General features: G+C 37.5%; 1 protein-coding gene across 1 annotated transcript; it reads left to right on the forward strand.

Annotated features, from left to right (window-relative positions):
• The first annotated feature begins 2,411 nt into the window (after nucleotides 1-2,411).
• On the forward strand, nucleotides 2,412-15,530 carry prr15la (proline rich 15 like a). Its single transcript, XM_030142046.1, has 2 exons — nucleotides 2,412-2,498; nucleotides 14,912-15,530. Exon 2 carries the CDS (start codon nucleotides 14,940-14,942, stop codon nucleotides 15,300-15,302), a length of 363 nt encoding a protein of 120 aa, XP_029997906.1. The 5' UTR covers nucleotides 2,412-2,498; nucleotides 14,912-14,939; the 3' UTR covers nucleotides 15,303-15,530.
• Nucleotides 15,531-17,380: the final 1,850 nt, after the last annotated feature.

The following is a 17,380-nucleotide window of genomic DNA, read 5'->3' on the forward strand; positions in this document are numbered from 1 at the left end:
TGTTCAGGTTATTCACAATTTTTCATAGATGGAAATATTTTCATATTGTAATTTTACCCTTTTCATTGTAAAACATGGAGAAACTTTTGAACTTGTCATTATTTCTAGGTTATTATGTTATTGTTTTACTGGTTTGTAGTATATTTCTGCCTCTGATTTTAAAAAAAAACAAAAAAAAAAACAAGTCTATCCCATTTCACCTTTGGTTTGGCTCTAATATATCATGCCAATCATCTTCTTATCTAAATATTTGAAGAACTTGTTCATGATGATACTCTTGTTGCTGATCAGATCTGGTTGGTCTTTGTTGTGACTTTGTCATTGTGCAAATACAACAACCTCCAAACTAACAATTACTAGTAGTTGATTATTTGGATCACACAAAAAGTCAGATCTTGTTTCTTTAGGTCATTTTCTTTTGTATGGATTTATACCCCGTCTGCATTTATACTGATAGTATACAAAACAATTTTTTTCTTTCCATGTTCGAATTCTTTTTCTTTAAGAATTAGAATATGATGGCATCATGCCCAATTGTTACTGTGAGTAATGAACATGCACCTGAAATTATAGGTCATACAGGTGAGAAGATGTTGTGGTGAAATCTACTTAATACATAATGTAGATGAAGAATACACTTGAACAACCCACACCAACACTTAAAGTAACTTAAGTTTGTATGTTAACTTGTTGTTGTTGCTTCACCTTCATGACAGATGACATGGAAGATGGTCGACGTCAGTTTAATGTCGTATGTAAACAATGGTTTGTCAAAGCATTTGAGCCATTTTGTAGTTGTTTTTGTGTTGTAGCGTGTACAGACAGAGATATTTGTAAAATGGATACTGTTTTTATGAAAAAAAGATTAGGAAAACACTCACCTAAAATATCTGAATTCGTCTGGACAGGATAATGGTTCCCAACAACACAATAATGCAGCAATGCTTTATCCTTGTCTTAGTGCCACCTAAGTTGTCTGTGATTGGTTTGAAGAAATACATGCAAGTCAAAGTGGTTTCTCCCAAACACTAGAACAAGAATTTAACCAGACCTATGTTCAACACAGGATTAAAACAAAGTATGGACATGAGTGTCTGTGTGGAACTAGTGAAGCCTTGTCTCTTCAATGCAAACTATTTAGACAGACAGGACTGATGTATTTTGGCAAAACTATAAATGATTCCATTTCTGGTTTACCACTTACACTGTGCATTGTTTTGTGGCATAGATCCAAAAAATGGTAAGAAATTAAACTAAGGTGCAGTTCTGTTGAAAAGCAATCATTAATCAGCTCAGTTACACATGAGTTATGCTCTCCTGTGCACATTAGTAGTACAGATAATCTGATAAATGTGTTTAGAAGGCTGAAAACTGACATACATTGTGTCTGATTTTGATGCTAATCAAGTCATTTGAGAGCATGTTAACACACTGCCTGAACATTAGGGAACGTTATTCCACTCACCCACTCTGCTGTTCAGTCACAGGAGCATGTTCAGTGAGAGCCTGATACCACCCAGATACCACTGAGCCACTCAGGAAATCATTTCTGCCCGTGGCCATCAGACTGTGTAATTATAATCACACACAATATTTTTGCACATTTATTTATGTGTATTTCTCTTACTTATCATATTGATATTTGTCTAGTACATATTGTACAAATTGATAACTGTGATTAATAGTGTTTCAGTTTTGTTTGGTTATGTTTTTTTGTTTTTGTAGTGTTGATCATTTCTTTCCTGCTACTTTTTTTATTATACTTGCGCAGAGCAATTGTAACATTCAACAATTTCCCCCTGGGATTAATAAAGTATTCTGATTCTGATTCTGATTCTGATTTGGGTTTGATTCAGTCCATGAGCTGAGGTAACGGCTGCAGCTTAGGGTTAGAACTGGAGTCAGAAATGTGAGTTGAGTTATTGTCGTCATATAATGAGGTTTGTGTATGTGTCAGTGGGAGGAGCTTAACACAACACCTGTAACTGTGCTCCCAGGAGTAGGCAGGTACATGAACAGGACAAGGAAGAAGAGGAAAATACAGACAGGAGAGGCTGTAACCAAATGAATATGTAACTAGAGGGATCATAGCAGCTCTCCTGACTACCAATGCTTGACCTTAGCTGGCAGTGTGGCAGTGTTTTTTCATTATTGTTCCTGTTGAGTTGTTTTGGTCATGCAGTCATGATGGTCTGATGCTGCTTCAACGTCACTGATCTCACCATTCTTTTTAAGAACTAGACCTGTCTGTACCGGATGAAGGAAATGGGTTATGGATTATCCTCTATAAAGAAACAGCCTTTTGGATCTGTCAGCTGAGACTTCAGTTTCTCTGCCACCTTTTCCTCGACAGCCTCTCATTATTAACTGAGCCCATGTCACTGAACATTCACACCTATTTGTCATCCCTGTGGGTCTAAGAGCGAGGGTTTTCCAGTAAAGAAGGTGGGGAAATTCAGACACTGACAAACCACAGAGACACAACAGCCAGCAAACAGGTGAGTTTAATATATATAACCAATACTTATGAACAACATCCAGATCGACACTATAGTTAGTTTCCATAAAATAAAACAGAAAAATCTTTAGCATGTTATGTAGAAGAAAGCACCTGACAAAGGTGGTAACTTGTGATATCTTAGATGCCTTTTCATTTTTTTTTTTAATTTTTTTTTTTTTGAGGTTTAGAAATTGTCTTTGCTCTAACTAGTATCTAAGTCTTGTTCATCTGGGGGGGGGGTTGTTTGTTTGTTTGTTTGTTTGTTTGTTTGTTTGTTTGTTTGTTTGTTTGTTTGTTTGTTTGGGGGGGTTCAATTTTACATATTTTTACAAATTTTTCATGCCAAAATTACTGATTTGATCAGATTTGATAGTGTTTGGTTGACTTGATCCAGTTTGTCTGGACTGATGGTTAATCAGTTTAGACTTCTACCTGAATGTCACAGATAGATAGATAGATAGATAGATAGATAGATAGATAGATAGATAGATAGATAGATAGATAGATAGATAGATAGATAGATAGATAGATAGATAGATAGATAGATAGATAGATAGATAGATAGATAGATAGATAGATAGATAGATAGACTGATTGATTGATTGATTGATTGATTGATTGATTGATTGATTGATTGATTGATTGATTGATTGATTGATTGATTGATTGATTCAAAATACGGTTACCGCTCCACAAAAACAGTCATACCATATCAACAATAAATAAAAAAAAGAAAGAAATGCAGAGTAAGTAGCTAAGAATAAGTTAGATTAAAAAATTTTCCTCGCCACTGTGAACAGTCACAAGTGTTTGCTCCTGGGGGATTCTGTTGGGTTTCTGTAAATTGGCTTAGAGTCTGGTTTTGACCAACTCTATATATAAAGTGTCATGAGATAACTTTTTTGTTGTGACCTGGCGCTATATAAATAAAATTTGATTGATTGAGTGATTTGATTGGTTTTCCCCTGTAAGTCGCTTTGGAAAAAAGCGTCTGCCAAATGCATAAACATAAACATAAAAAGAAAAAAAAATTAAATTGAGCAGATCAATACTCAATTTCAGCATATACCATCAGGCTGTTCACAACATTGGGTTTTGTGCACATCTTTCTGGGTGTTTTCAAAGTAGAGATGAAAACCAGGAGGAATCTGGTGAATTGCTGTAGCTGTCAACGCAGAGAAAACCCCTATTCAGATAGTCTAATAACTTATCAAATCCAGGCTTATTTCAAATGTGATGACTTACTGCAGTCGACAGCAGAAATTGTACTTTGTTTTTCTACTAAAAATGTTTTTTACACGTATCAGATCTTGTGCATGTATATCTGCATAATAGTATTTCATCTGTTTGTGGCATTTTCCAAATATCTGTAACTGAAATGATGGTCATAACAAAGGTTTCTTGAAACTATAGGCATTATTATTATTATTATTATTATTATTATTATTATTATTATTATTATTATTATTATTATTATTATTATTATTATTATTATTTTGTTGTATGTTCCTGGGCATGAGAATGACCAAATGTCTAAGTGGGGCCCTACAGAAAATCTAGAAAAAATAAAGAGATGACCCCTCTGTATTCCTTCTTTATGGTTCATATGATCAATCTCCAGACCATGATTTATGACATCCTGACCATTTAATCCTATATAATGAACAGACTGCTGATAATATACCACTAGTTCTCTCTGATCTCTGAATAAACATTTACTATTTCACCTTTCACCAGCACCACCAGGACATGTCCAGGTAACACAAACCATGAATTCACACACACACACACACACACACACACACACACACATATATATATATATATATATATATATATATATATATATATATATATATATATATATATATATATATATATATATATATGTGTGTGTGTGTGTGTGTGTGTGTGTGTGTGTGTGTGTGTGTGTGTGTGTAGGGTTAGGGTCAGATTGACCAAATCCCTCTTTTTCAAGAGGGATCTGGCCAAGAAAAGCAACGCATAACACATAGTTTCTGACATATTCTGATATATGTCTGTATACAGAATAACTGTCTGCATCTGTTCTTTATGCGTAAAGCCAGGAGAAAAAAATGAGACTGGTGGTCATGAATCAAATTCTATCATAAAGAACAATCTGTGCATAGGAAATATTTGTTTGTAATAGACCATTTTGTGCAGGCTTTAATTTATTATATACGTTCATACTCTTGATTATTGTACATACTCTCACATAACACTTTAGTTTTGCGCTAAATCAGAATTCAGTGCCTTTGTTAGTTTTATAGAGCCTTAGTTTCATCCACAAAAACAAGCTGAATCTTTGAACACTCCCTGCCATATATCGCTCGCTTTCTCTCTCTCACACACATACACACACACACACACACCCTCACACACACCTACACACACACACACACAGAGTCAATATTGTGGTTGGTAACACAGTGACTACACCCACACAACTGTACCTGCACTGACCACAGACTGGCCTTTGAAATGTACTGATTGTTTTTTAACCTTTTTACATCCACCCTGTTCATGGAACCATAACCTGAAGGGAAAGGTTGATGAACTTTCACTGCATGTTAAGTTTACAATTAAGATTACAGCAAAAGAAGTGTCAGGATAAAATACATTGGACTCCACTTGTGACTGAATCACAAGTGCTCAAGTGTAACCCTGTGACCTGGTGGATGGTGAATGAATGTGTTCATAGAAATTAAGTGACATGGTCTAGTCCATTCACTTAAACTCAAGGAACAACCTCTGAGTTTGAAAATGTAAATCAAGCCACTGCTGAAGCGCCAAAACTTGTACTTTCCAGAATGGCCTCGTGAGACTGGCTGCAAAAGTGAGTTGATCCCAATAAAACCCTATGTTAAAATGTTAAGCTTTACAGCAAACATGTATATGTTTACAGCTGATACAAAAAAGGACTGGGTTAGTTTTAGCAATAGCATGCTCACTACAAGGTTATGATAGTTTTGGATTTTTAATTACAATTTAGTTTTATTTAGTTTTGACTTTTTTTCTCTAATTGTGTTAGTTTTAATTAGTTTTTAGAGCATGTTGGCTAGTTTTTATTAGTTATCGTTTTTTTCTGAATGCTTTGTTTTAGTTTAGTTTTAGTTATTTCATATATTTTATCTTCCTCACCATCCTAAGAAACAAAGAAATTAGTGAGGCACGGATCAGTGGGCTACCCTGGACACTTTATTTGGGGGTCGGGTTAGGACGGCTCATTGACTGAGCAGAGACACAAACACATGTACATTATGATGTATAAATTCCTTATAGCAGGTTGGGGGGGTGGGGCTGTGATCCATAGACAACGTTACTTGTGTGAAAACAATGCGAAGATGTGAAAAGCGTGAGAGGAGATACACAAAGCAGCCAGCAGTAAACCAGATAGAAACATATATAAACCAGCCAACCAGCAGTTAAACCAGACAGAAACATACATAACCCAGCTAATCAGCAGTTAAACCAGATAGAAACATATATAAACCACTTAACCAGCAGTTAAACCAGATAGAAACATATATAAACCTGCTAATCAGCAGTTAAACCAGATAGAAACATATATAAACTATTTAACCAGCAGTTAAACCAGATAGAAACATATATAAACCAGCTAATCAGCAGTTAAACCAGATAGAAACATATATAAACCATTTAATCAGCAGTTAAACTAGATACAAACATATATAAACCAGCTAATCAGCAGTTAAACCAGATAGAAACATATATAAACCACTTAACCAGCAGTTAAACCAGATACAAACATATATAACCCAGCTAACCAGCAGTTAAACCGCATAGAAACATATATAAACATATATAACCCAGTTCATCAGCAGTAAACCACACACCTTAGCAGATATCTCATATCTTTATCATCTACAGAACCAGCATTTGCCAATTTTGCTTCATTTCAGTTCAGCTAGCTGTAGCTAGTAACATCAAATGTTTTTTAACATTATAACAGGTTCCATACCTCTGTAATTGGATTACTTTTCATCCTCCTCTATTCTCCTCTTCTAAACTGTGCAGTTAAGGGCTTGGAAGGCCTTTTCATGGTGATAAACTCTCCAGTCTTTACCTGGATGCTAGTTCAAATACCTGTCTGACATTGTCTGTCATTCAGCTCCACTCTGTCTCTGTCACCCACATGCACACAGTGAGCGCAAAAAACAAAACAAAACAAAACAAAAAAAACGACCCTACGCATCACTAAAGTCAATCCCAGACAGGACTGTGCTGCTTTGTCCCAGCTTTAGTCTGTATGTTCCAGGTAGAGTGGGGACCAGAAGACAACTGTAAACCACCAGTGACCAGACATGACAGACTGTGAAGTGCCATATGGTGCTGTCAGCTAAAACTGCTGGAGTGAAATAAATCAATTTGATATCAATCTGACACTGACAAAGACAAAAATGAAGGGAATTTTATACATAATTTTTATACGTTTTAGTTAGTTTTGTAAACACACAATATAGTTTCAGTTAGTTACCGTTTTTTTCTTTTAATTACAGTTTTTATTTATTTCAGTTAACGAAAATGTTTTTTCAATTTTAGTTTTCGTCATTTCGTTCGTTTCGTTAATGATTATAACCTTGGCTCACTAAAAAAAAAATCTGACTAGAAACAACCAGAATACTTTGAAATAGGTTTTAAAACAGGAGTCCACAAACAATGACATTAAGATATATAAAATCTGGGTTAATAGGTGACTGTAGAAAATTGGCAATATATGGCAATATATCTAATGAAGGTGGTCCATCTCCAACTAATGGACCAAATGATAGAACAGAAGCATGCCCACATGTCTACCCATGTGTATCATGTGTGTATCAAGGTAATAACCAACTTTCTTTCGCAGAAGCGTAAAGGGAATGTGCTTTTTTTCTCTGTTTCTCTGATTCTCTGTACATCTGGAGGCCCAACAGTTTTTGTGGTCTACCCTCAGGTAGTTTCTCACAGCGTTTGCTTGTCTAGGACGTAAACATGTTGAATCAATAACACACATCTCTCTAAACTTTGCAATTAATAAATTAGGGAGTATATGGCTTTGTGTGGTGGAGATGAGATGCTCTTCATATTTAAGTTTAATGGAACTAACCATCATGTAGTGTAGACTTCATATCACATCACAGTAACCAGTTGTAAGAGGACACAGTTCAGAATGAGTGAGGGGGCTGTTCTAGGTTAAAATTTTTGCATCAAGATTCTGAAATATTTGGTTCCAGTGGGGTTGGAGCCAAGGTCCCTCTGTGTGTAAAACAAACATGATAATCATCATGCTATGGAACCTCTAGAGACAAGCGTTTTGCGATTAAAACTATATGCTGATTTCATTTCATTAGATTTCTGGCTCCACAAAAAGCAATAATTTACCTAAAGATGTAAACATGTTTCCACATTAATTTATGAGACTTTTTTATAGGAATGAAATGTAAAGGGGTAAAAGGTTTCAACTTTGAAATAATTTTAGGTATTATTTTATGCAGAGAATTAGCCAATCCAATCCAACGTTATTTGTAAAGCACTTTAAAACAACCATAGTGAACCAAAGTGCTGTAAATAAGAATAAATAAAAACCAAAATAAAAGAATAAAATACAAGAATAGATGAAAAGACATTTTAAAAACTATACAATTAAAAACAGTGCTGTATAGAAGAATAAATTAAACCAAAACTAGAAGCACTCGTAGAGCACAGACCTCCGCCAAGGCCAGTCAGTGGGCCCCCCCAACCCCAGTCACCACCAAAATTTCACCATTTGTTCCTTGTGCCTGTATCAACATTTCCTGAAATTTTCATCCAAATCCTTCCATAACTTTTTGAGTTATCTTGCACACAAACAGGCAGACAGATAAACAGACAGACAGACAAACCAATGCCGACAAAAACATAACCTCCTTGGCGGAGGTAATAAAAGAATATAATACAAGAATAGATTAATAACAGAATAATGCAAACTAAAGAATTCTGTCCTGCAAAGAATATAGAAGAAGACAGGGTTCAGTGTGATGTTGTGCAAACAGAAATGTAATGTTTCAATTTAACTGTGTTTAGAACCCAAGACTTTGCTGCCAAAGCAGATGTATAGTGCGTAGTAGTGTATGAACTGTCCCAGTGAAGAAAGAGGTCCTGGATTCAAATATCTATCAGGGCAGGGCCTTTCTTTGTGGAGTTTCCATGTTCTGTCCATGTGCTGGTGTTCCTCTGGTGTTCCCTGTCATGTAGTTAATTCTCCTGGCCTGGGATGCCAGGCAGCAGGGGGCATAATTGCCCCCTGTTGCCTGGCAAATCTGAGTAAAACAGCTGACAATGTCCCGTCACAGTAACATCAAGCGACCCTTCTGAGGAAGGCTACAGGTTGTAGCCAAAATATGTCAAGGTAAAAGAATTAACTTTTTTCCATCTGTCTGACAAAAAAGAAAAAGAAATCTGTAGGAAGCTAAGACTGTTCAAATGACTAAACTTACCCTCGTGGGTACAGGACAACTTGACCCTACATACTGCATGAGTATGAGAAGTGCTAAAAGGAAGGAACTGAAGAGATGTCTGAAATGTGTTCAGGAAAGACAATCTCCATCACCGATACAAAACCATATGAAGTAGTCAGGCAGTACTTTCCAAAGGGGAAGTGAAAAGCTGAAACTGTCTTCACAGCCACCGTACATGCATCAGATGGCTTACATCACTGAGGAGAGTAGTGACGTTGTTTAACACAGTAGTTCAGATCCAAATTCAGAAAATACAAATCAATAGGGGCAGCATTATGGTGCGGTGAAACTGGCATGTTTTTCTTTTTTTTTTTCTTCTTCTTATTTTTTTTTTTTTCAAGGAAGGCCGGTTAATCAGAGGGTGTTAAAAATTTGTTTTTCAACATAAATTTCATGATGTAGAGTCATCCCCAATAGCTGCTACATCAGCATCAGCTCAGGGAACAGTCAGGGTCAGCTATTACATACTCTGGGAACAGTCAGGATCAGCTATTAGATACTCTGGGAACAGTCAGGATCAGCTATTAGATACTCTGGGAACAGTCAGGATCAGCTGTTAGATACTCAGGGAACAGTCAGGATCAGCTGTTAGATACTCTGGGAACAGTCAGGATCAGCTATTAGATACTCTGGGAACAGTCAGGATCAGCTGTTAGATACTCAGGGAACAGTCAGGATCAGCTATTAGATACTCAGGGAACAGTCAGGATCAGCTATTAGATACTCTGGGAACAGTCAGGATCAGCTGTTAGATACTCAGGGAACAGTCAGGATCAGCTGTTAGATACTCTGGGAACAGTCAGGATCAGCTGTTAGATACTCTGGGAACAGTCAGGATCAGCTATTAGATACTCAGGGAACAGTCAGGATCAGCTGTTAGATACTCGGAACAGTCAGGATCAGCTATTAGATACTCTGGGAACAGTCAGGATCAGCTATTAGATACTCTGGGAACAGTCAGGATCAGGTACTAGATACAGGAAGGGGCATGTTGACCCATTTTCAGTGCCTACTGTATGAAGTGACAATATTGTGAATTTAAAGTTTAGTACATCTAATATATTGGTTACTGGATGAAACTTCATTTTAACCTTCTAGCCCTCTGGCAGGCTTTGGTCTAAAACATAAAGATATGATGATGCAAAGACAATACAAACATGGAGGCCTTTCTGCACAGTCATCAAAGCCGCTTCTGAAAATGATGCAGTCATGCCATAACTCTGGCCATCAGTGTCAATGTTGAGTTGAGACTTTGTCGGTTTTTGAAATTGTCGTGTGGTATTTTGAAATGTTTTCTGTTAAATAAATATGTGCTCGCTTCCCACTGCACCACTGAAAACAAGTCAGACGTGGAGTGGCTAGGAAGTGGATACTGGCCACTTCATAGCTGTATAGAGACTGCATCAAAAGAGACAAAAGGAGCTCGACAACAATCAGCTAACTGAGCGTATCACATCTTCATGAAAAACAGAGACACACTGAAATGGGAGTGGGAGAAGAAAAGAAACAATTAAACAATGTGGTGGAGTTTCTGTTTGCTCAGCTGCTGTAAAAACTTGCCTCAGGGCCAGAAAGCAATTTGGATGTGACCAGCAGCTGGTTTGGTCCCGGCTGAAGGGGTAGATGATGGGGATCTATAACCAAATGGAACAATTACGCAAAGACAACTTAGTGATCTCCATTCTCATGACATCTACGTCTTTTTGTCTCTCTTTTTGCTGTGTATGTACAGTTTTAATAAACTTCAAGTAAAAACGTGTCTGCATCACAGTATGTGGTCAACAGCATCATAAAGCAAAGTTGGAAGTACGGGGAAAGGCTCATGTCTTTATGCTAAATATGAAGCCACACCAAGAGGTTCTAGCTATCATGAGCAACTTTTTCTGCTTTTGTTGACCTAAGGGGATAATAAAGCGAGTTAACCTTTAACCTTTTGACCTTGAATGTATTAGCTCAGCATAAAGCATATGATGTCTATAGACATCAGCAATTAATATGTGTAATCCTGAAAAATTAACTAAACATAAAACCACAAACTATAGTGTATTAATCTGAATCTGAGGCGGGAAAAAGAAGAAAAACATCAGGAGGACATTGTAGCAGAGGCAATTGCTTTGAAACAGTAAGGGATGCTGAACTTCCCCTGACATTTAAGGAAATGAATGAGCAGAATAGCACTGTTGAATTTACAATGAAGATACAAATTACATTTACATTAAAACTGCGCAAGCATGCACTTAATTTTATGGCTCTGTCATTCTGGCCAGCTGTTTATCATTTGCTTTCTAATGTGAATTCCCCGATACATTCTCATATCAGTAGCCAACAATGTTGAATTCCCCATTGATGTCTAGTGTCAGTTAGGGTGTTTTCACACTGGGTATCCGGATCTGTGCCGTACCACGCTGATATGCTCACACCTTTCCCACAGATTTTGCATTCACAAGCACGTACCATGGCCCGTGCCCAAGTATGAGTGAGTGTTATAGGGCCAAAACAGTAGGTGGCGATGTGGAAGGAATTCTGTCGCTATCCAACAGAGTCAGAAGAAGACAAACCTTTACGTCATCAGCCGAGCGACTGTTCTGTTCATTTGTCTACAATGGTGGCAAGACAGGCAACACTTTTCCATCTGTTAGCCTGTTTGAGACAAAGTGAAGAAGAGCGATCTTCGTTGTCCCTGATATATCACCGACTGGTTCAGTTTGTAAGGTGAGCCTGTGCAGCGTGGATCTGAGGCTTTTTCACGAGACAGCTGGAGCACCATCTATGGTCTCATGGTGATTAAGTCACTTCCGTTGTCAGAGGGTGATTAGGTCACTTCCGGTCTCAAGCACAGATCACTTTCACACTGCAACGTACCATACTGGAGTCCACGCACTCCATACCTACAACTACCTTCTCAGCTGGACTCAGGTACGATACTTGCACATGGAACGTTTGCATTCACATTGATAGAATTAAGCGGACTTTGGGGTCCAATGTTCTCGGATACAGTCTCAGGTACACAGTGTGAAAATGCCCTTAGTTGTCTATGAGGCAGCATCGACCTGTTTTTTCACTGCAGGGAAGCATGGTGGTCATTGGCTAAATGCATAAAATCATCCCATCAAAAACCTTCCCACAGATGTTCAGCATCTCTGAGAGCGAATGGGTCAGTAGGCGGGCCAGGATGCTAGACTTTGGATGTTGGAATGGATGAAATGTTCGAAAGAGTAGGTATTGGTCCTAGAAGCTAAACCCATGACTGATGGCAATGTTGAAACATACCGGCAGCGGAGCACGTTGGAGCTCAGTCCCATGCGGATATCAGTGAAAGAGAGGTTGTTTGACAAGGTGCCATGACTACATCAGCTGAAGAGAAAAAGGGTCAAGTCATACACTTGCGAGTGTGTGTTGCTGTGGTTTTATGGTATAGATGAAGCATAACAGCCTCACTTAAGCATTCCTTTTATTTTCAATTGTTTGGCTACAATACGACAAGTTTTATGATGGAGCCGTAAGATGAGCTTCCCCTGTTTTAAAGACCAGCAGCCCCTACTGCATTGTAGGATACCTTGTCTCCTACAATATAATAGGTTCTATGCACAGCCCCACTACTTCCTGAACTTAAGGCAGCTCCTTTATTTCCTGTCTTTTATTATTGGGCACATTGCTTAATCCAGGTGTGCCTGACCACAGTAGTCAAAACAAGAAATAGCAGACACACCTGGATTAAGCAGTGTGCCCAATAATGAAAGACAGGAAATAAAGGAGCTGCCTTAAGTTCAGGAAGTAGTGGGGCTGTGCGTAGAGCCCATTTAAGACAATAGTTTCGGCTGACTTTTGGGAAGGACATTCACATTTTAACATGTTCATGCGATTGCATTAAAAGCTCTGTTTTGGACTGCAGAGTCCTTAAGGTTTAACATTATACTAGATTATATGTACACCAGTCATAAATAAATACATTTAGTCAATATTTTATTGCAGGCATGTCATGTGTAAGGCATGTTATACAAAACTATTAAATATTACTTCTTGTATCAGCATTACAATGGTAGGAAAGGGCAAAAAAACTGCACAAAAGTTGCATATTCAAACAAAAATCACAGATTTCTCAATAGCTGTAAGGTTTGGGTCCAGGAAGCTTTTTCCTAATATAAATGGATCTTTAATGAGGGGCTTAATTTACATTTTAGATCTAAATTAAAAATTCACTGCACGAAAACAATGTTACATGAACAGCCATAAATTTGATTGTCATGGCAAAGGTCTATAAACAGGTCAAAAACTGCAACCTCAATGAAATCAAAATTTTCAATCAAAATGGCTGACATCATGTTGTTTTATGGTTTAGACTCAAATCCATGTATCTGGACCTGACTCATTTTGGGGCTTAATTATGGATGACATACTACTGAGTCATTTTGCTGCTTGAGAACTTTTTTTATGTATAAGAGATGAGAGTTTAGATTCAGTTTCCAATTACAATTTTTTATGTATTGTTTGTAGGTCTACACCCCTTAATAGGTCGTGTAATCTGTGCCCAATCAGAAGTTTCCCATAAGTAGAACATCCATTACTTTCTCGGATTTGATTCAATTAAACAATTGTTTGAATAGGTGGGGGGAAAAAAACAATAAAAATCTGAAAAAGACATGTCTGAAAATGATAAACAACTTGTCCTTTATTCCAGAACCAGCTGAAATAACAACCACAAAAAGTATAAAATTAAAAAGATGTTCAAAAAATATCTATATAGAAAGAACAAGAATACCAAAAGTATAAAAGTAAATATAAAAATATCTATAGATTTAAACAACAAATAAATCAAATGACATCTATAAACAATATGTGCACTGCAGTCTTCAGCACGTTTGGATCCAACTTACTAACTTACAAACAACTTAAGATGGCATTCACATACACTATATTGCCAAAAGTATTTGCTCACCTGCCTTGACTCGCATATGAATTTAAGTGACATCCCATTCTTAATCAATAGGGTTTAATATGACGTCGGTCCACCCTTTGCAGCTATAACAGTTTCAACTCTTCTGGGAAGGCTGTCCACAAAGTTAAGGAGTGTGTTTATGGGAATTTTTGACCATTCCTCCAGAAGTGCATTTGTGAGATCACACACTGATGTTGGACGAGAAGGCCTGGCTCTCAGTCTCCGCTCTAATTCATCCCAAAGGTGTTCTATTGGGTTGAGATCAGGACTCTGTGCAGGCCAGTCCAGTTCATCCGCACCAGACTCTGTCATCCATGTCTTTATGGACCTTGCTTTGTGCACTGGTGCACAGTCATGTTGGAACAGGAAGGGGCCAGCTCCAAACTGTTCCCACAAAGTTGGGAGCATGGAATTGTCCAAAATGTCTTGGTATGCTGAAGCAAGAGATTTTGGACAATTCCATGCTGTAGACCACATTTTATAATGGGTTTAATGTAACTGTGTCGTGACAAAGACGACATTTGAATAGTTTTGAAGAGAGTTCCTTGGAGTTTGGTCAGACTTGTATTGGCAATGTTGGACTTTTTCACATGTCAGAGTAGAAGCTGATTCACCAGTCAGGTAAAGATCCTCTCTTTAAACTCGATGCAGATCACATACTCCACACACTCATGTATTCATTAGCTTGACCTCCTTTATTTTTCTTTTTCTCTTCAGCACACACCGTAACCTGAGCATGTGCACATCCACAGCATATGGACACTATCAAATTACACTAAAATATTAACCGTGTTATGGTTGGGTAGACAGGGGCTCAGACACAAGCATGACTCACAGAGGACAATTCAGTGGCTGTTTGGTGCAGATTATTCCATTTTTAGTTAATATTTGAGGAAATATTGTGTTACCCATCTTAGAGTTTTAGTTTAAACAGTGTCTTTCATCGTCCCTCCACAGGTATTAATCCGTCCAATATTCATCCATCATGGCCGAGTCATCTCATAGCTGGTGGAAACTAACTTTCCTCAGGAGAAAAAAATCCCAGCCAAAGGTTCTGTATGAAATCCCAGCAGAGTTTGTTTCTAACACCGGCATCAGCCACAATGGATCAGGTGGAACCCCCGATGTCCAGCAACAGGAGGAGGCCGATCATGACTCCCAGCTGGACGCCCGTCTGGAGAGGATTGTAGATAAGACCACAGCCAGTAGAGGGCGCCACGTCAAAGTGTCCCACTCCGGGAGGTTTAAAGAGAAGAAGAAAGTGCGGGCCACACTAGCAGAGAACCCAGACATGTTTCCAGTCGGGGATTCTATGAGAGATGAGAACCAGAAAGCTGTAGGGAAATAACAGGGAGCCAGATGAAAGACCAGAACACCAATAAGACCAACAGGATTTCACACATACATTCATAACTGAACTGTCCAAAGAATGGTGTTTGTGTTTATGGCAATGAACAATCACAAAACTCGTTATTGTTTATATTTCCATACAGTTTGGACATTCCATTGAAGTCGATACAGAGAGCATCTGTATAGTCTGAGTGATGGCTACAGTTTAAACATGTTTATTTTATGTGTACAGGGTGGGGAAGCAAATTTTACAATGAACATTTAGTTGTTTTTTTCTCAGCAGGCACTACGTCAATTGTTTTGAAACCAAACATATATTGATGTCATAATCATACCTAACACTATTATCCATACCTTTTCAGAAACTTTTGCCCATATGAGTAATCAGGAAAGCAAACATCAAAGAGTGTATGATTTGCTGAATGCATTCATCACACCAAAGGAGATTTCAAAAATAGTTGGAGTGTCCATAAAGACTGTTTATAATGTAAAGAAGAGAATGACTATGAGCAAAACTATTACGAGAAAGTCTGGAAGATACTATTAAAGAAGAATGGGAGAAGTTGTCACCCGAATATTTGAGGAACACTTGCGCAAGTTTCAGGAAGCGTGTGAAGGCAGTTATTGAGAAAGAAGGAGGACACATAGAATAAAAACATTTTCTATTATGTAAATGTTCTTGTGGCAAATAAATTATCATGACTTTCAATAAACTAATTGGTCATACACTGTCTTTCAATCCCTGCCTCAAAATATTGTAAATTTTGTTTCCCCACCCTGTAGTATGTGAATGTGTTAGCTTCTTCTATTTCCAAAGTTTGGGTAGTATGTAACATACCATAAAAAATTATCATGTGTACCAATCAGTTGCCTCAATCTTGCAACAGACTGTTCAATGGTTTCTATGTAAAGGACTGAGTACCAAGTACTTCAGCTCCCCCCACACATAAGGGAATAGGCTAATATTTCATATTGCACCTTTAACTTTTAATTACCAGGTGAATCTCACCAAGTCATAAAGTTATAAAGTTATCAGTTGATTAAAAAACACACACACAAACACAATTACTTAACATAGATGAATCTTAGTCAAATCATTTTTAATTTAATATTTTGTCAAATTATAATTTACCTTTAAAATGATAAGTTACTACCTAATTAACCCATCAGTACCTGTTTATAATTTTGTTCAATTTAATTTAGCAAAATTAAAATCAGGTAAATACTGGTCAGTTCACCTGTTGGTGTCCCTGATCACGGTGCTGATCCCTGAGGTCTTCAATGGCAGCTCCCTGCTGCTAATATGTGCTATGTGCTAATGCTAATGCTAGGTACTGTATGTGTATTAGGATGGGTAAAATGCAGAGATCGAATTTCCCTACCAAAAAAAAAAAAAGAAAGAAAAAAAAGAAAAGGATTAACTTGGTCTTTAACCTTCAAAATCAGCAGCAATTAATTTAATTCTTGATTTTCATCACTTAGCTGTTGCAGTTCCTGCCTCACATTGTACATAAAGATACCAAGACATAGGTGATTATTCCAACAATATTACTTATGCATGATATTCAAGATCTTCTCTTATCGTTATGCACAGGGATCAAACCTGTGAGTTTCCTGTCACCAGGCTGATCAGTGGTTCAGAGTGATATTTAGTGATATCTTGCGGTGACATGGCAGATTTCAATCATTTGAATTCCTATCATGTTCCACTATGGTGACCATGAAAAATGTGGAAGTCCTTTGTTAGAGTCAGCCTTTGTTTTGTTTATTGTGGACTTTTTAGACTTAAGTGGAAATTAACTCTCCCACACACTCAAACACAGTTGGTGGCAGTAGGTGTTGCACTATAACACCTTATGACACCAGCTATAAAATGGGGGAAAATACAAGAAGAGGAATTCTGTTTTCAGCTGTTGTAGAAACAATGAAGGACACCATGAGAGGTGGTGCACTCCATCTGTAAATATATACTGCACATTTTAAGGTAACAGAAAAAACATAGTTCTAAACATAATTACAAATATTGCATCAATGACTGAAAACATATGTATCTCATACTCAGGGTCATTCATTGGA

The sequence above is a fragment of the Sphaeramia orbicularis genome, chromosome 8 (genome assembly GCF_902148855.1).
Source record: "Sphaeramia orbicularis chromosome 8, fSphaOr1.1, whole genome shotgun sequence".
In the NCBI taxonomy this organism is placed as follows: Eukaryota; Metazoa; Chordata; class Actinopteri; order Kurtiformes; family Apogonidae; genus Sphaeramia; species Sphaeramia orbicularis.

Coding starts and splice junctions, on each gene's coding strand:
- prr15la (XM_030142046.1), top strand. CDS start 14,940: ATGGCCGAGTCATCTCATAGCTGGTGGAAACTAACTTTCCTCAGGAGA.